Genomic DNA, 19553 nt, shown 5'->3' with positions numbered 1-19553 from the left:
CTGTGGCTTTTCTTAATATCTGATTAACCCACCTGCCCAGGCATGTAGGCTCCAGGCTGAGCATCTGGAAGTGATAGCAGCTCCGCCACCTTCCTCTCACGCTGAACATTTACTGTACAGTTAAGCTGCACAATTGCACGATGACACAAATGATAATCGAATTACTTTATAGGAATTAAATAATTTCATCACCCTTCAATTACTACACTTTTGTTCTTGTTCACATTGACTGCTTTGATACCAAAGTTTCTCCAAGTGACACATGATGATTCAGTTTCAGGTGAAGTTATACTCAGAAAACAGAGATAATGACTAGTACATTGTAACTATACACTTCACAGTAAACTTTAATTAAAACCGTCTGGAAAAAGCTAGTTAGTGGATGTTGAGTTTAAGGAACAGTTTGACATTTTGTGAAATACAGCATGTAGTTCAAGCGTGTAACTTCCTGTAAAACCACACATTGATGTTTTGTCTGCGCACGGAGTATGTGATATATTTAGTTAATGAGCTTTAGAGGTTCTTGTAGGTGTATTGTTTTACCTTTAGACAACAAAACTGTCCAAAGATGTCCAGACTTTATGCTAAGCTAAGCTAACCTTCGCCTGGATCTAGCTTCATATCGAATGAACAGACATATATCACCTCGCTCTCAGTGAGAAAGTGATGTTCTTTCAGCACACTTTACCTTTTCATACAAACATTTTATATAATCGAAGCTCCTTTGGAAGCCAAAGTTTTCTGAGATCTTCCTGGATCAGTTTAATACACACTTAGTTTTAATGTGCAGCCGCGTGTGCCTCCTCCATTCTATATGTGCAACGCACTGCAGGAAGATTCAGACTTCAATGTTACAAAAGATAGAAGACATAAAATATACAGTATGCATAAAGTAGTTGATTGACATCCTGTTAGTATAAAAGTATCAGTACGTAATATAGATTTGGGACGCAGCTACAGTGTCCATCAATAACACATTTATAATCAATTTATTATGCATACTGACATCTTTAAGTCCAATTAATTTATGCAGCTTTCCAGTGTCAACGTGCTAAACTCAAAACCTGCTTACATTGTATATGTGGGAACGCACAGCTGTGGTCTGTGTTAAAAAAACCTCTTACTTTGCCTATTTTCTGTCATTTTGCACCATTTTAATTTAATTCTCTGGATCGTATCCTTCATTTTCAATCACAATCTTTCATCTATAATTTTCTCTTGTGTTTGCCAATTATTTCAACTTATGTGCAGTTGTTAAATCGTCCCATTTTTTTACATCTTTTTATAACATGCATCTCTGAGGTCCCTGTGGACATCACAGTCTGCACTGTAAATCTTAATGAGCGCCATGGTCGCCCCCCCCCCCTCCCCAACACTCCTCCTGGTTTTTACTCCCACCCCTGGCTGGGCGCTTTAATAAGCTCTGCATTTAGCCAAGCGGGGGGGTTTCGTTTGATCACTGTAATGAGTTCTGCTCACAAGCGCCACGTACCACATAGCTGCAGGTGAAATCTACACAAAACGCCGCCTCCTCCTTCACCTTTATTTATTTAGAGCGTTTCACCTGCGGCGACACTATGTCTTCAGCACTTTCTCTCTGAGCACCACAGCATTTCCTCTAAGTGTTATGTTGTTATTTCTGAAAATAGCTGTTACATATCAAAAGGAAGGAAAAAGTTCCCTCGTGGTATAAAAGGGTATTTGCGAGGGAAGTTACGCCGTTAGAAGTCAGACATAAATCCTGCTTCTGAATGTAACAACGCATCGTGATTGGACTCTTTTTCAACAAACATTTGTTAGTAAACAGGGAAACTTTTACTTTTTTTATATCTGTTACTTATTCATTCTCTCTTTCAAACTTTTAAACCAGATTACGTAATTATTGGAACAATAGAAAGTCGAACAAAGACGTTGTTTTCTGTCGAGTTTGAATGAAGACAACGGTCAGTGAAGTTCTTTTCAATGGAGTCATGTGTCATGTTTTTATCCAGTGAGAAATGGGCTTTAGATACCAACACTAGAATGATGGAAAACATGCATCAACAGCAGCAAACAAAAGCAGAACATGTGACTGAAGCACATCCCAGACAATGTCAGCGCAGAGAGAAACTATGGTTTTAGGATAATGACTAGTTCATACAGAAAAATAGTTATTTTTCTCGGCCCCTCGCTCGCAGACTGATCCAGGCAGGCCTCTATAAAAGGTAAAAATAATTATGAAAGTAAACATACAGATGTTCCTTCCTGGTTTCAGGTATACTGCACTGCTGCAATTACAGAGCGCACACAGGTATGATGATAGGGTCGGAGACTTTACTTGCTAGAGGCAAATTACAGCACATCCCTAGATACTCAGGCATTACATGCCTTTCAAAGCTCAGAGCGCTCACTGGCGCTGCCAACACATCCCAGCCTTGGGGAGACGTCGCTGGGTTGCAGGTTCAGGGACCAGCACATGCCCTGGCTCCATGTTAAGATGGCTGATGTGTCCAATGATAGTTGTTTGAGTAGAAGGCCATTAGCTCTCCAGGGAGATAAATGACACATGATTATAGTGTCAGGGCTTTGGTGATGTGTGGCTGTTAACTTGTGTTACACTCAACACAGACTGTGAGACGCTTTATTCTTCTGCTGCATTGTTAGAGAGCCATCTGCTGGAAACTCCACATTACAGCGTCACTCAACAGCGGAGTGGACGAGAACTGTTTTATTTTGTTTTAAATAATATTAATTCATTGATTCATTTGTTTTTTTGTCTCTGTGTCTTGCCAAACCTTTGGCCCATTTCACATTGGATTACCAGATGCCACTATTTTACATACATCTTCCAGTTTTGCTTATAAAAAGCATTTGGAAAAGGATAAAAGGAAAGATCAGAAGCACAAACACACTAAAGAAATATGAATTATAATTATAATAAGAAGAAACTTTATTTGTTTAGCACTTTTCATACAGGAAATGCAACACAAAGTGCTTTACAATTAGGGAAAATGAACATTAAATGACGGTAGAATGACAAATTATTGTGTAATTACATGGAAAATAAAATACATTTGATAATAATAGTAAAGATAAGAACAAAACAACTAAAAACAAGGAGAAATAAGATGAATTAGAATACATATATGATATAAGAAGGGAAATAAAACCCACAGAATAATAAAAAATAAAGTTACAAATATTAAAATCAGTTGTAAAATTCGTTAGTTAGATTTTCTGATTTTTTCACACCATTTTCCAACAATATTTCTCGTTTCTTTTGCTTGTAAATCCCCAGACAGTAAAATCAGACGCCTCAGATTCTGTGTCAACTTCCTATACTTGTGAACTTTTAAAGGTCAAAGCAGGGATACGTTACATCCTCCTGAGGCCACATGCACATATTGATCTGCTTTTACAGCTCGCAGAAAGCTGTGTTTAGGGGCCATTTGTTTCTAACGCCCTATTTGATCTTCTGAGTAATGATCTTATTCGCTCCCATTCAGAAAAAAAGCTCCTTTTAGGTCAGTGACAAGCCTGTGCAACTGTTGTATACGTGAACGATAAAGGTCAAGTATGTGTACATACTGTTATTAAGGCTACGACTGACCTACATAGCAGCTGACATTTCCTCTGTGTCTCCTTCTCTGCAGGGGAGCTTTTATGTGGCCAGTGAAAACTGTCTGCAGAGAGCTCATACGTGGCACCGGAGGCTCTGTCGCCTCCTGTTGGTCGCACACAGAGGCCTGCACACCTACCACTCTGCACTGATGAAGGAGATCCCTCAGCTGCAGCAGACTCCTCTGGACTCAGGTGAGCAGAGGCGAAGCTCTGCAAGTCAGGCTTTTATTTCTGGTACTTCAAATTCAAATTTAAGGTCTTAATAGAGTTTTATCTCATCTAACAATCCTTTTCTGTGTTTCTGTATTTACTCAAGTAAAAGTATAAATGCAAGAATGTAAAAATACTCAAATGTACAATTATAGTAATAAAATGATCAAAAATGGAAGTCTTGTGTATATTGACTCCTTTCAGAGTCTTATTACCTAACTTGGATTATTGCATTATTCAATTTGATTCAAAACATTGTATTTGTCCTTGGGGGTTAAAAACATGACAAGTGCATTCATGTATTCATGTATTCATGTATTCATGCATTCATGTATTCATGCATTCATGTAGAGCATTTCGTTTTTATTTGCATCAGGAGAAAAAAAAAAGGAAAAAAAATCTATGGGCAGATAATAATAATAATAATAATAATAATAATAATAATAATAATAATAATAATAATAATAATAATAATAATAATTAATATTAAAATAAGCAATACAAATTATAATAGTAATTATAAAGATGTAAGAATAAAAATATTAGTGCAAAAATAAGATAAACACAATTCGATAAAAATAATACTACTGACACATTAATGTGAAAAAAAAACATTTTAATGTTGTCATTGTTATTGTTGTTTGATATTTTTATACACTGGTTTGGAGTTTACTCTGTAATAGCGCATCATCATGTGTTTTGGATGAAGACTGTAATCTGAAATGTAACTAGTAACTGTCAAATAAATGTAGGAGAGTAAAAGTGTCACTTCCCACCACTGGTTATTATTACACAATTAGATGTTATGTTTTAGTTTTCAATCCCAGAATTTTTTTTTTTTTTTTTTAAGTGGAAGATTTTAAATTGGTCATAAATTCTGTTATTTTCTAACGATTTTCAAAATAAAAGATATTTCTTTCATTAAATCCCAATACAACCCTTTGCACTAAACTCTGCAAATATCTTTTCTTCCCCCAGAGGAGCTGGCTGTCGAAGAAACTCTAAATCAGCTCACAATAGAGCTGCAGGTATGTTCAACAAACTGCATCTGACACCCACATTGTTATGATTCCTCTGTAATTGTGTGTTACGCTGTTATCGTATCATTTTACATTTAGAAGTAAAATGTTTGACCTGCCTGCTGTATGTAAGACAGTTAATTCTACACACAGACACTAATGTCTAGACGTCTGTGGCTGAAAAGTTATACTTTCTTGTTGCCAAACTAATCAACACATTTGGATTAATTGAAAACAGTCATATGTGATTACACTGTAGGACAGTGGACTTCAGCACAGTCATTGGTATTAAAGGGGATGGATGTAATTACAACATGTTCCTTGATGAATAAAACGCTGAGACATTAAACATTCATGTCTTGCGAGTGTTAAAACAAGTCTGTAAGCTTAAAGTGAACTATCTGTGTGGACGGGTATGATGTTCACACAGCGTGGGTGGATTGATTGAAGATTTTAACTTGACTTTTCTACAACGATCCAAAGACTCCGAGTCGGATCCTAGAATAGAACGCTGTATTTTAGGAATAATATATTTTCTTCTGACCCCTCTCTGTCCCCTTCAGCTGCAGGAAGGCCATGAGAGGGTAGCGGAGCAGATCAGCAGGGACGTGAGCCAGCTCTGCTCCCAGCTGGCTGCTCTGTGGAGCCGCTTCCTGGAGGCCGCTGTGCTCAACCCCCACATCCTCTCCTATCTGGCCCAGGAGCATCACACGCTCAGGGTGAGAGGGACACTCCATCAAAGGCCTGCTTACACAACGCTCAGACGCCAACATTGCCTGTGTGTTCTCTGGCTGAATCACAGTCCAGATCGTCTCCATATTACAGTTACATTTAGACATTTGTATCCTCAGCACCCACATGGAAAAACCAAAATACTACAGAACAATGGAAATGGTTTCATAATCATTGACATTTTCGCTCTTATGGCATTTTTTGACCAATTTCCAGTGGTGGATGAAGCATTCAGATTCAGTAGAAGTGCTAATATCACACTGTGAAAATACTCTGTGACCTGAATTAATCATTTTACTTAAGTAAAAGTATATCAGTATAATCACGAAAATGTACTTCAAGTAATTAAAACAAATTAAAAAAGTACTCGTAAAGAAAAATGTCCATTAATATAAAATACATAATATATCATTAGAATATTATTGCATTTATGTGAAAGCAGGATTTCTCTTGGTTGAGTTTGAGCTCATTTTGATCTTTTTTCTAATGTTAATTTTGATTATTGATTAATCTGCCGATTATTTTCTACAGTAATCTATTGATTGTTTGATTATTACGTAATAATCATCAACATAATTTAGTTGGCATTTCATTTTCTAATTGATTAATGAACTAATATCAGCCGTACTTGTGTATAATGACGGATGGTTTAATTGTTTAACAAAACATCATATTTGATAAACTCTTCACATGTTTTTTGTGCAAAAATCTACTTTTCAAATATTGTAGTGGAGTAAAACGCTCAATATTTACCTCTGAGATGTAGCGGAGTATAACGTAGAAAGTGGTATGAGACTAACAGTCTCTCACCACACTGAAATGATCTAAAAATACATTTAAAAAATAATTTATACCAGCCGAGGTGAGGAAGAAACCTCACATGTTTCATATGAATTGTGAGTTCAGATGTAAGACTTACTGTGGGGAGTAATCTGTGAACTACAAATGGATCTACAGACCTCCGCCAAGTTACCATTAGTAAGAAATTATGTGTGTATACGCCCCGTGGGTTTTTCCTTGACCCATGCTGCAGCCTTCCACCAAGTTACATGAAAATAAGGCCAGTCGTTTTCTCGTAATCCTGCTGACAAACAAACAAAACAAACAAACGGAAAACCCAACCTCCTTGGCGGAGGTAATGTTTAGTAGAATGATAAGATGCTCAGTAGTTTAAACCTGCTGAGCAAGATAATATGATTCCTAATCACTGGGCTGTTTGAAAATGTGCTTCACAGTGGAGGAGCTCTCAAGGCTCTATTATGTGGCACTGTTTCGTCGCGCGAAAATAATGAACATGTTTGCTTTGGTATTAGATTACCCCGAGGGGGGTACTGTCACGCCTCGATGCACCAGTGGAGTCTGGATTTCAATTAAAACTTATTCTGTAATTATTGTGGGGTGAACACAAACCACAAATAATGTTCCTCGTGATGTGCCTGACACCGTGGCGGCCATTCAACGATGATACAGTTCTAATTGGAGCTGGAAAAGCTTGCATCCAGATTGTGTCACAGACCGGAAGAAGTGATTTGAGTCTCTCTTTGTGTGACTACTGATAATAGTACGCTGTAATTCCTTTAAAGAAGAGACTGAGGCTCCACCGAGGTGAAAACTGTTTTGTCTTGTTTCTGGAAACACCAGGTCAGGAGGTTCTCAGAGGCATACTTCTTCACTGAACACTCCAAAGAGATATCTCTGACTTTTCAAGAGGAACTGTAAGTATTAGTACGGAAGCCCTGAGAGGCATGTGAGAAAAAAAGTAATTTTGATGATCCATTTTCAAAGTCTGATCTGACTTGAGTTTGCCAGGATAATATGTGCAAGTGACTTTATTTGTTTTCATATGTGAAACAGGAGGGGGTGTTTTGCCAGGTGAAAATAAAATGTTGCCAGGATCATTTCTCTAAGTTTCTATTGAGGGGGAGAACTGAACAATCACCTGGAAGAAAATGTGATTGTTTTTAGTCCTATTTAGAACATGGGGTAGTGGTGCACTTCAGCCTCCTGCCAAAATAAATTATACAACAGAAACTGAAAAAGGTGCTGCTGATGATGAATTCTCACTTGCCAAAACTTTTTTTCCCACCTGTTCTCAAGTCATGAACACAGGAGATGAAACAATTTACATCAGACTTTAAAGAAATGTATAATCAGAATGACTTTCTTTCTCTCTTGTCTCTCGGGGCTTCCCTATATTAACCTTTTCTTAATTCTATAAATGGAGAGAAGTGTATTCATGACATTATGTTGCTCATACAGAATCAACAGACATGGCCAGATAGCTTCAGAAGTGCGGAGCTCGGACTACCTGACCAAGATGCCTCCTTTACCCGTTGAGTGCCTGGACATCGATGGAGACTGGAACAGCCTGCCCATCATCTTTGAAGACAGATACGTGGAGTTTCCTCAAACTGGTAATATGAAAAGTGGCATATCTATTTACTGTTTTTTGCTTTTCTAGACAAAATGTTTACTTTAATGTCCTTTTCTTTCCAGAGTGTGTATCACATGTGCCAACCACTGACGGGCAGACCAACTCAGGTCCCGGCATCACTCGGGCCAACGGGATTTTTGAAAGGGGCCAGAGAGCCAGATCACCAGCAATACCCAAGGATCCCTTGGACAGTGATGACTGTATGGACCTGCCCACATATGTCTCACTCATGGCAGAGCAGAGTAAGACAATCACTAACATCAGAAGTACCCACAACCTCATCCCTACCAAGGACAGTGCTGGACCCTCACTAGCAGAGGGCAGACACTTGAAGGAACCAGAGGAAAAACAAGACCAGTTTGAGGAGAGCTGTAACCCAGGCCTGAGGTACAGCGCAGTTAAGGCTTGTGATGTGGATCCATGTCGAGGAGAAGCAGTCTCCTCAAACCACAATCCCCTCATTGACTCCAAAACTAGCAATGATGAGTCTCCTCATCATCATGTAACAGAAAGTACCGTCCAACTTTGCGACGCCACAAATGACAGCAATGCAAGAGAAAGTGAAAACAATGAAGAGGAGTCTGATATTGCCATGCCATTAAACCACTCCATGGATGATGAGAGTGAGGATGCTCCTCTCGCCAGCCTACCCACTGCCTATGCACATCCAGTTATACCTCCTTTCCCAGGTGATCTTAGAAAAGAGATGACTCACCGTGGAGGCCTGGTCGGCTCCAAAATCATGAAGCGCTCGTCCTCTGTTATTTCCGACTCAGGTATCGAGAGCGAGCCCAGCTCAGTGGCCTGGCCCCTGGAGGCCGCACTGCGACGCCAACCTCCTCTTGACTTCTCCAGTGAACGGGAGATCCCACAGCAAATAGTGCGTCACCACCCGGTGCATCGCTGCTCTCTGGAAGGCCTGCAGATGGAACGCAATGGCAGTGGAGGTATACAAGCCTCCCTCACCTCTATTAGCTCCCTGCCCTACGAAGAGGACCAGCATCAGAGGCAGCTCAGCAAACTGACAAAGTCGGTCTCTGCGCCGCAGATCAGCAGCCCTGAAGACACTGAGGAGGACCGTGAGCTCAAACAGAAAACAGATACTAAGAGCTTAGTGCAACATTCATTGCAAATCAACTGCTCTTCTTTGAACAGCAACCTGGATTCGGAGCCATCAGAATTATCTCTATTAGATCAGAGTTCAGCGGTAAATCTTATCCTCAAGGAGAATATAAGCTCTGAAAAGTCTGCACAGTATCTGTCAGAGACGTACAGAACCAAGTCAGTGTTAAGTGGTGTGTCTGAAGTGTTGCTTTTACAAGAGTCTGTTGAAAGCCCTCATGTGAAGGAAAGTGCTGTTATTGGCAGCCAGGAGGAGAATATGAACCATCAAACACACATCAGTGGAGAAAGCGCCACGGTGGAGGATGTGCATCTCGCTGAAACGAAAGCAGTGCCCTGCAGCTGTGGAAAAAAACCATGTGTGCATAAAAGTGAAGTAGCTCAGGAGAGAATTAACACTGGAGATGAGTGCCAACATTTCCATCAGAGTGAACTGCTTAGTGTTGAGGTCCAGGAGTGTCTAGATCCACTGGGGCTTCAACACACCAACGACCTCTCCAGCAGTAGGTCTACCACCACACAGAGGCCAAGTGACCTTACAGGGTTGATAGCCAACGATATCGCATCACCCGTTGACCTCAATAGGATTTCAGTCGGGGAGAAAGAGACTTTAGACTGCCAGACTAAGCCCGCTAAGATCCCCAACTCAGGGCTGGCCTTTGTGAATAAGAAGATGGTGGAGGTGGTCAACATGTCAGTGTCCTGTGCCCCTACTTGCCTGCCATTCTCTTCTGCTCTGAGAGAGTCTCCATCCATCAATGGGATGTCCACTCGCCAGGCTACCTCACCTATCACCCATCAGCCCCTGGGCTCCTTTGGTATCATCTCCTCGTCTTCGCTCAATCCCCTGAACATGGACGACGAGACCAATGAACGAATGCTAAAGTGAGTTTATGTTTTAGCTTAACATAGCAAAGGCCAGATTGTGCTGAGGTTTTGAACCCCAATTTAAACACTTTAAACTCCGACTCGTCTACTTAAAGGCTTGGAGGCTAAAGGTGCATTCCTGAGACCTTTCCGTACCAAATAAATATTGTCTCAACAAATCCTGTTTTTTTGCAGATTTTTGACTGCAAAGATTTTAATCTCAGTTGAACCTTAGTTATTTGTGTTAATTTGTGCCCTCTTCCAAAACATTGTATGAGTGAGATTATAATGCAAACCAACTACAGGAAATAAGGCCAAAACACAAGGTTGAATGGGTATCTGGAGAGGGCTGTTGACGTGCGGTAGCTGGCAGTTACTCATGCTTGGAAAGCCTAGCATAACAAAATGAAGTGAGGGTAAATATGGAGCGCGGAATTCAAGGCAAGGTGAAATGCCTCTTGAGTGTATTAAGTCATATCAAAGTGCAGACAAATCCATCATGATTAGCAGAAGGTACTGGAGCTGGAACTGGATTTGTTTTGACTCCTCCACAGCTGAAATCTGTAACCTGGCAGGATGACAGATAATACAACTTAGAGGAGCTACTTGTAAGTCTGTGGGACTTTTGTTTGGAAGCCTTGATTTGCTCAGCACTCAGCAAATGTGAACTGAAATTAATCGAATACAAAAATGCAAGGAAGTTATTCTGTGATATTGTGATTCACCTCTAAGAGATGTACTTTTAGTGTTATACAAACTAAGGAATCTTAGATCAGCATTTTGTCTGTCTGTGTTATTATTAGCTTGTCTTTGCAAATGACTGGAAAGGACTTTTTTCATTTTTTTGCTAACATATGGAATATAATCCCTTGTTTTATTGTTGTTGTTTTTCAAATGTCATTTCCCTTTTCTCCAGTTTCTACAAAGCCAAAGAGGAGCTGCTGAAAGAGTTGAGCTTTCAGGCCAGCTTGTACAGCGACCTTCCTCTCCTGGCGTCAGATCTGCCCTACTTCCCCCCCGAGGAGGACGATGAGGAGTTTGATGACGGCATACACCTCGTGGTGTGTGTCCATGGGCTTGATGGTGAGTCTGCATGCAGCTGAAGGTTCTCAAGAATGCAATAGCTATTCCAGTGCTCCTTGAAAGTATTGGATCAAAAAATAAGGCCTTCATTGGTATCAAAATGTCTTGAATCTTTTTTTCTAAAGTGTTTAAAATGCTAAAACATGGGGGAAGTAGGATTTTATGGATCGTTTTTTTTTCTAAAATTACAATTAAAAATAATCAGTAAGAACTTTTTCAGTTTTGTGTATTTTAAAGTTGGTCTTACATTTAATTCCGAGTGACATTAAAAAAGTCTTAAATATAACTTGCCTTTAGGGTTGTCCTATTAGCATTGTAAATGTAATATAGTGTCTGTCCTACATGTATTCTGTGATAACTAATCCCAAGTGTCTCTTAAATGATTAATGGGCCAGAAACTATGTGAATAATTTCCTCTTTACTTCCAGGCAACAGCGCAGACCTTCGGCTGGTGAAGACTTTCATTGAGTTGGGACTGCCAGGCTCCAGGCTCGACTTCCTCATGTCTGAAAGGAATCAGGTACATTGTAGATGACGCTGGCGATGGGAGCAAATTGGTAACATGTAACGTTTTGCAGAATGCTGACGACTTGTGCTTTTCTTTGCCGTTTCCCTGCAGATTGACACGTTTGCAGATTTCGACACAATGACTGACAGGCTGCTGGATGAGATCATTCAGCATGTCCAGCTGTACAATCTCACCATAGGCAGGATAAGGTCAGTCGCTCACTGTTAATCCTGTGCAACAGAAACATTACTGACAACTCTCATTGTGATTGATTATATGAGTCAGAACAGTTGGCAGTCATCAACTTAAGCATCATTTTACAAAGTCCTGAACAAACCCGGCCTACAGCAGCCAGACTGAACAATTCAGAACTGAATGGGACAGAATATAATTCGCTGAAGGGTTTTTCTGTTTGTGTTTTTGTGTACCAATAAGTATTAATATAAGGGTGCTTGTGTCTCTATAGATACATGTATATTTGTTTATATAATGTACAATCATTTATAAGATATATTTCTAAAATTGTGTTTGGTTTAACCGCAATCAACATGAATTACAAATAATACAGTATAAACAATAGTGAAAAACAGTAAAAACATTGCGAGAGCTTGGATTCTGCTTCTGCATGAATGCTAATAAAACTTAAAACTCATTTATTTGGGCAGTAGATGGCAGCAGAGACTGAACATTGATACTTGGACTCAGCATGAATGCCTGAACTCCTGAGAATCACTGTTTCATTATAATTTATAGACCGTACGTACCCAAAATTGATGAAAAGCTTTTATCATACCCTGCCAATACGTTTCTGACTTTCACCAGATAGACTGTGCTCCTTTATTCAGCAGTGTGTTGCCTGGTTCCCATCAAATTAAGTCATTCATCTTCCCACTTAATTGCCCTCAATGTGCCAATTAATTTTTTTGTAAGAGTTTCTACCCAAGTGTGTTAACTTTCTTTATTGTGGCATATTCTCCGGAGAGTAAGTATCAAAGACAAAAGCGATGGTCTGCCACAACAGCATCTGGTTCTTTCCTATTTAGTTTGGTGGGAGACAGATGAGAAGGAGCTGGCCCGGCAATGAGGGATTTTGGGTAAAGCTATAACAGTTTAGTAATTAAACTAAGTGACAGACATATAGCTTGATGAATCTGCTGGGAAGACTTCATTTGTATGGTATGTCCTCTATATGAGAATCATTAAGTTGGCATTGCCTTTGAGAATGTTTAAGTGTTTAACAAGTTAATGAATTTTCTGAAATGACCAATTGTTGTAGCTAAAATCTCCAAATAGCCTCAGCTGGAGCCAGTTCCTACATGCAGAAGAGTCTATGATAAACTATGGGCCAGTGTCACAGGTCAGCAGTGTTGGAGGCACTGTTTTTCCATCCGCCCACTCAAATTGCGAGTTTGTCTCTGAATGTTGTTTGTCTTCGGCCAACAGCTTCATCGGCCACTCTCTGGGGAACATCATCATCCGCTCTGTGCTGACGCGTCCTCGCTTCCGCTGCTATTTGCCCAAACTGCACACTTTCCTCTCGCTGTCAGGCCCACACTTGGGAACGCTGTACAACAGCAGCACATTGGTCAGCACAGGTGAGGCCACCGCACAGCTGTGGGGAAAAAGTCAAAGTAAAATCGCAAACTGCAGATGTGTTGTTTACAATGGTGTACAGCGATGCATTTCCATGTTTTGTGCTCTTCAGCAGCATTTTTTATTGAAGAATATCATCCAAACTGCTCTGCTTCTATGCCTGACTGTTTGTGTGTGTATGTGTGTGTGTGTGTGTGTGTGTGTGTGTGTGTGTGTGTGTGTGTGTGTGTGTTGCTTAGGTCTGTGGTTGATGCAGAAGCTGAAGAAATCAGGATCCTTGCTGCAGCTCACCTTCAGAGATCACGTTGATGCACGGAAAACGTTCCTCTATCTCCTGAGTCAGAAACCAGGTACCATCTGAAACAGAGACAGTATATTGACTGCCTCCCTTTACAGACGATTACTTGAAAGACAGTCTATTCAAATATTCATGAAAATGTTGTCATCTTGTCTTTTTTGTCAAATTTCTGTACGTGTCAGCTCGCTAACACTCAAACCCCTGCCAGCGAGCTGCGAGAGGCCTGTGAGAGGCCTCCCCACTGTTTGAGTGGAACAAAGCAGTCGTTTGTCACACAGGCTTGAAGAAGATAAGCCTGAAAACACTATTTTACCCCTCCAGAGCTGTGGCAGGCTGACAAAATGATTCAAACCCTGTCATTGGAAACCCACCAGCACACTCTCTTAAAAGCACTCTGACAGCAGACTTGAGGAAAAAACACAGTTTTATCGTATCAAGCCTGTCATTGTACTTTGTGATTGCACGTTGCGTTTTACAACCAATTCACTCCTTTCCTCTCTTCCTCTCTCTCTCTCTCTCTCTCTCTCTCTCTCTCTCTCTCTCTCACACACACACACACACACACACACACACACTCTGCAGTCTGATTTACTAGTTTGTTTTGTGTCTTTTTAGGGCTCCAGTTCTTCAAGAACGTGGTGTTGGTGGCATCTCCACAGGATCGTTATGTTCCTTTCCACTCTGCCAGAATAGAGATGTGCAAAACTGCTCTTAAAGACAGGACCACAGGTCAGAACTGCATGCATTAATGCCATATTGGTTTCCTTTTCAATATTTTAGTACAACAAATCCAATTTTTTCTTCTTCTTTTCATCGAATATCTATGTTATACGATTATTTAAAGGTGAATTGTGTAGGATATGCTAGAGTTAAAGTTTAGAACAATAAACAAATAAACCAATATGAGAGGTAACAGTGTTGACATAACGTCAAAGACGTTTATGTTTTGTGTTGCAGAGATATCTACTGAAGTTAGCATGCTAACTAATGAGTACCGGCCCGTCCACTCTTGTAATACCATTTGTTCCTCTAGAGGTGATAGTGAGTCACTGTAGCGCCAGTCTGCCCTCAGTACAGAGGGAGAAGAAGTACAGCTGCATCAATTGGCTTGCCAATATTAAAGCTATGTCCATGTCTGTTTCATAGTTTGTTTATTGGTTTACATTCAAAGTGGCAGAAATGAGAAACTGACCCGCACCCTCGCATCGTCCTCATAGCCGCCAGGAGGCTGTTTCGCCGAGTGTAGAGAACACAAGTTGTGGTTTTATTTGGAGTTGTGTTCCAGACTTCAGTATTTTTTGGCTGTTATATGAATACAAAAGGTTTATGTAGTTGGACTCACCCAACATTTCTCATCTTTGCCCTGAAGGGCCTGTGTACACTGAGATGATCAACAACCTCCTGCAGCCACTTGTGGAGGCTAAAGAGTGCCGGCTGATCCGCCAGAATGTGTTCCACGCTCTGCCCAACACAGCCAACACCCTGATAGGACGCGCCGCCCACATCGCTGTCTTGGACTCTGAGCTTTTCCTGGAGAAGTTTTTCTTAGTGGCAGGGCTCAACTACTTCAAGTAAAGGTGCTATACTGCAGGCTTAGGGGACAGAACATGTTGGTGACTGGTTGCGCTGATTTGGACGATAAGGTCCTTAACTTCAAATTGTAAAGTATATTTAATGTATATAACCCCTGGTATCCAAGAGACAAGGCCTGTATATCCAATTTGTTAGGATTGTTAGCAGTGTTAAAGATCAGTGTTTTGTGACTGTTGAAAATGCTAACTCCCAAGTCTGAGTTTGACGTGTAGCCATGCAAAACAAAACATCTGACATCTATCATAGGATTGATTTTGGATGTTTTATGGCCTTATTAATAACCAGAGTCAGCGAGAACACAAACAGATGCTAATTATGGTCGAAAGCATTTACCTACTTTCCCTTTAGAGTTGTTTTCAGTATGGCTGGTTGATTATTCTTTCCTTAGGGGTTACACCCATGATAGTCACTATCCTTAGAACCAAGGCAATAGATGAGCAGCATTTATCCCCTTGATTGTACATGAAGTGTTTTGTTGTACAAAACATATATGTTCCTTTATACAGAAATTAATATATTGTTTTAAATTATTTTTTATCTGCTTATGTATCTACAGTGTCGGTAGTCCATCCAAATGTGATCTTTTGTGTGTTGTTCTCGTCAAATCTATCAAATGAAAGCAATGGATGTGGAAGTGTTTCCCCATATAACCCCAATAATTCAGTATAGTGGATATCTACAGACATTTCATTCAGTCTAACTCATTGACCCTGATTAGTTAAAGAGGGAAACACAGTATCTTTGTATTGGCTCTACCTGTTATGTTAGCCTTCGCTTTTTTACGGATTCTTTGCACTGATTGATTGTTGGTTGGTTGTATTTTTATTGATAATTTTCCAAGCCGTGCTCTCCTTAGTTACTGTTGCTGTGCCTGTCAAGCTTGCCAGACCCACATGGCACATATACAGTTTACAGTGATAACGGTGGCAAATTACCATTAACATTCGGAGTCTCTTGTGAAAAAATGAGTCCTTTATTTCAGACAGTTAGACAAACGCAGGTTTCTTATTCCTCTTAGATCAGTTGTCTTAGATGACAACAGCTGCCAAGATCCTATCAGCTTTAGCTCGCTAGCTAATGTAATGTTGGCTACATGATTGAAAAAATGTTCTCAGGCTCGAAAGTTAGCATCTTCCTTGTTCGCTCGACGAAAAGCCCACAGGATGTATCCATTGGATTTTGCATTATTGCAAAAAGTAAACTCTGTGATAAACAAAAGTTTATGACACTTTGACATTTTGTTCTACAAATGAAAACCACTTTTATGATTTTTGAAGTCAGTAGCACGACTTCCACGTGACCAGCACTAAGCTAAAGGCGGACTATTGTTCAGTGTGATGACTTGTAATGTCTCCGACAACCTCTGGAGTCCCATTTAGCACCTTGTTAGCAACCGCCTTTTTTAAGACTTCGTAAAAGCTTCATAATTATACAGCGGGGTGTTTACTGACATATTTTATGTCGTAGAGCAAAACACAAAAATCTCTTGAGCTTGTGTTGACCACAGACCTTTTTTCAGGCATCTATATAAAGTCCATTCAAAAAAACAATGACTTCGAGACGAGGAAACCCTAAGTGCAAAAATGCTAAGTCATTTTCTAATTTAGGACTCATTCTTACATAAATGTATTACGGAAAGACAGACTGTTATTTTGTTCTATCATCGCCCTGTTTGGCAGCTTAGCTTAGATTTGTTTCAATCATTATATTTTCACTTTAACGTTAAAAAGAAAAAGGCAAATATAAAATCCTGGCTTACGTTGAAAGGGTTTCTAGACTGTAAACTTTCCCAAAATCCAAATAAGAACAGAGATGCTAACGTTAGCCTAACCTCCGATAGCCTCCATAACAGGTGATGTCTTGTCCAAAAATGGCCGCATCCCCTTACCCTAACCTTAAGACTTCAGGGGTATCGATTTCAATAGACCAGTATGTTATATCGAATAATCCTCCCCACTTTATGCGCATGTGCAGACATCTCGATAGGGCACACATTACGACAGGATACCGGTTTCAGATAATAGAGAAATAGCTACACAGGGAATCTTCTGGGTGGGGCTTTTATAATGTGACCCACTAACTAACGCTACCTAGTTAGTTAACGATGGGCTACTGGGCCTTGGTTAACGCTGTAAACTGATTAAACTCTTGCTCTTTTATTTAGGAAAGTCTAAAAAAAGAATGCTGAGCATCTCCCTTACTATAGTCCCATGTACTCACTTCAACATGTGAATAAAGCTTGACAGGCCTATCGTGAATAGTCAATTCTTTGATCTAACAGTATTGAAGCAAATCTATTGCATTAAACTACCTATATAACACGATTAAGATACTTGACTTTATTTCCATTTGTTCCTTGAATCGTGTGACAGGGAGACAGAAAACAGGCTGACTGATATGATTAACAGCAAATCTACAACACTTATAATGTGAAAGAAACTCATTATCCATGACTATACAGTACAATCTTATGGTCTAATGACCATCACTTTCTTAATGAACCGTTTTAAATTGTGGATTAAAATTGTCTACAGAAGGATATATTTCATAAGGCACTCATTATTTTTTAAATGGCTTAAATCAGGGTGTCATTGCTTTTGTTTTCTTGAAAAACTGGATGATTTTGCATAATGCGGACGGACCCACTGCCAAGATTCTCCCTCATTTTCTATAAACCAACTTAAATATGATGCATGATGATAGCAGGGAAGCACCGTCATACAGTAGCAGACACTGTCTTATGTCCCTTAACTTAGACAATGTCATATTCTTGATCATCTGCATCTGTGTGTTTTAATTTCTTCCACAACCTTTGCTGTCACATCCAAACGTGACTTGAGATGTCGTTTACCAGCACACAGGGTGAGGACTGTTCATCGCTGAGCTGTCCATCACAGGATGTTTACATTATGACATTAGAGAACTGTTATCATAGTGTTGCCACAGACATCCCACATCCAGCGATAGTTGTGCATCTGCTGCATATGTATGTACATACAGAGAGCTATATTTAACCTTTGCACTGGTTTGATGGCAAGCGCACTTTATCGAGAACCATGAATCAACCTCCACTAGCTTTACAAAATCCAAACATCTATTTTTCTTGTGGTTCTCTTCGGTCTATACATGCGCTGCTTCTCTCCACCTGAAGGTCACATCGTGCATTTGTTTAAAAACTGACCACAGCTGTCCGTCTTGGCCATTCAAGCATTGTACCGTCTTCAAAGAGTACAAAAGATGACATCGCAAAGTACTCTTTTTTTGTTGTCGTGGTGCTGCAAAGTAAGCAGTGTGTCACCGTGATTGACTCTAATCAAATGGGCTCCTTCAGGACGCAGAGATCGCTCTCAAGAAGCCACTAAGCAAAGCTGCGTAAGCAAAACAGAGGGAGCTGCCGTGCATCATGCATCATTTCTCACCCCCCCCCACAACACCAACACATACTGTATATGAATGAGGCTTTAGCTTGTTTGCGTTTAGGGCCATGCGTGTTTACTCAAAAGGGTCAGCGGGAATCGATGGAGGGAAAAAGTGCTCGTGGTGTTGAGACTTCAAGGACAAATACTGGTTTGTAATTGTTTCATGAGATGGATTGCTGTGACTGTGTAGGAGGTTTTACTTGAAGGCATTTAGTTCAGAAATAATTGTATATTCATTTTTGCTGAACTCCATTGTGTAGAAAACCTTATTTTCTGGGTTTTGTATGACTAAATATGTCTCCGAGAGTGTTAACTGTACATTTATGCTGCCGTCATGACTGAGAATGAATTCAGAGGTGATCTATAAATCCAATAGATCCTTGCAAGTGCTGTCAACCTTCAAAACTAGCTGACTTGAACCTTTTTGTATTTGATTGCCCTTTACTGAAAGTCCTGTTCATGTGTAGTGTGTGTGTGGAGAAGGGTGTGTAATGTGTGTGAAATGAGACATGTTATCATTGTCTGCCCGTTTCTGGAACATCTTTCATGTGTTTGAACCGAATGTATAAAAAAGCGTTTGACTTCACTGTGAGGAACATGTATTTATTTCAATCTGCACTTCTTTTGCTGAATGTATAACATGTAAAGTACAATAAGTACTACTTCATCTGTGCCAATACTACTCTAATATTTTTCTATGTTGCTGACTGTGCTGTATGTATTCCTTAGTAGCTTGTGTTCTATGTAAAAATATAAATACAAATATATATATATAGCATAGTATTATTATAAACAGATATGATGTGACAATAAAATTTTCCTTTTGCATAATTATCTTGTTCGCTGTTTTCTGTTTTCTTCAAAACATTTTTTAACTGATTTAACCTTTTTCATTGTAACATACAGATATTTATGGTCTCAGATAATGAAAATGCAGCTTTTTTATAATGTGGCATTTCATTTAGAAACTAAGGAGGTTGATTAACACTTTCTTGTACTTAAAGTTTTATATAATGTTATGTGTGTTATATGCAAATGAGGCCTTATCTTATTAAATATTTGCTAATTTTCCTAA

General features: G+C 39.7%; 1 protein-coding gene across 1 annotated transcript in view; it reads left to right on the top strand.

Annotated features, from left to right (window-relative positions):
- fam135b (family with sequence similarity 135 member B) overlaps window positions 1–19304 on the top strand; it is a 39299-nt gene extending 19995 nt beyond the window's left edge. Inside the window, exons 8-20 of the mRNA XM_029443473.1 lie at window positions 3633–3792; window positions 4789–4838; window positions 5393–5548; window positions 7203–7276; window positions 7821–7975; window positions 8058–10002; window positions 10901–11067; window positions 11496–11587; window positions 11687–11784; window positions 13019–13170; window positions 13408–13518; window positions 14082–14195; window positions 14836–19304. Of these exons, the coding sequence (XP_029299333.1) occupies window positions 3633–3792; window positions 4789–4838; window positions 5393–5548; window positions 7203–7276; window positions 7821–7975; window positions 8058–10002; window positions 10901–11067; window positions 11496–11587; window positions 11687–11784; window positions 13019–13170; window positions 13408–13518; window positions 14082–14195; window positions 14836–15041 (3480 nt within the window). The 3' untranslated portion in view covers window positions 15042–19304. The remainder of the gene's footprint in view (window positions 1–3632; window positions 3793–4788; window positions 4839–5392; window positions 5549–7202; window positions 7277–7820; window positions 7976–8057; window positions 10003–10900; window positions 11068–11495; window positions 11588–11686; window positions 11785–13018; window positions 13171–13407; window positions 13519–14081; window positions 14196–14835) is intronic.
- Window positions 19305–19553: the final 249 nt, after the last annotated feature.

This window comes from Cottoperca gobio, chromosome 11 (genome assembly GCF_900634415.1).
Source record: "Cottoperca gobio chromosome 11, fCotGob3.1, whole genome shotgun sequence".
Lineage (NCBI taxonomy): Eukaryota > Metazoa > Chordata > Actinopteri > Perciformes > Bovichtidae > Cottoperca > Cottoperca gobio.
This window is presented reverse-complemented; position numbering and strand designations above follow the sequence as displayed.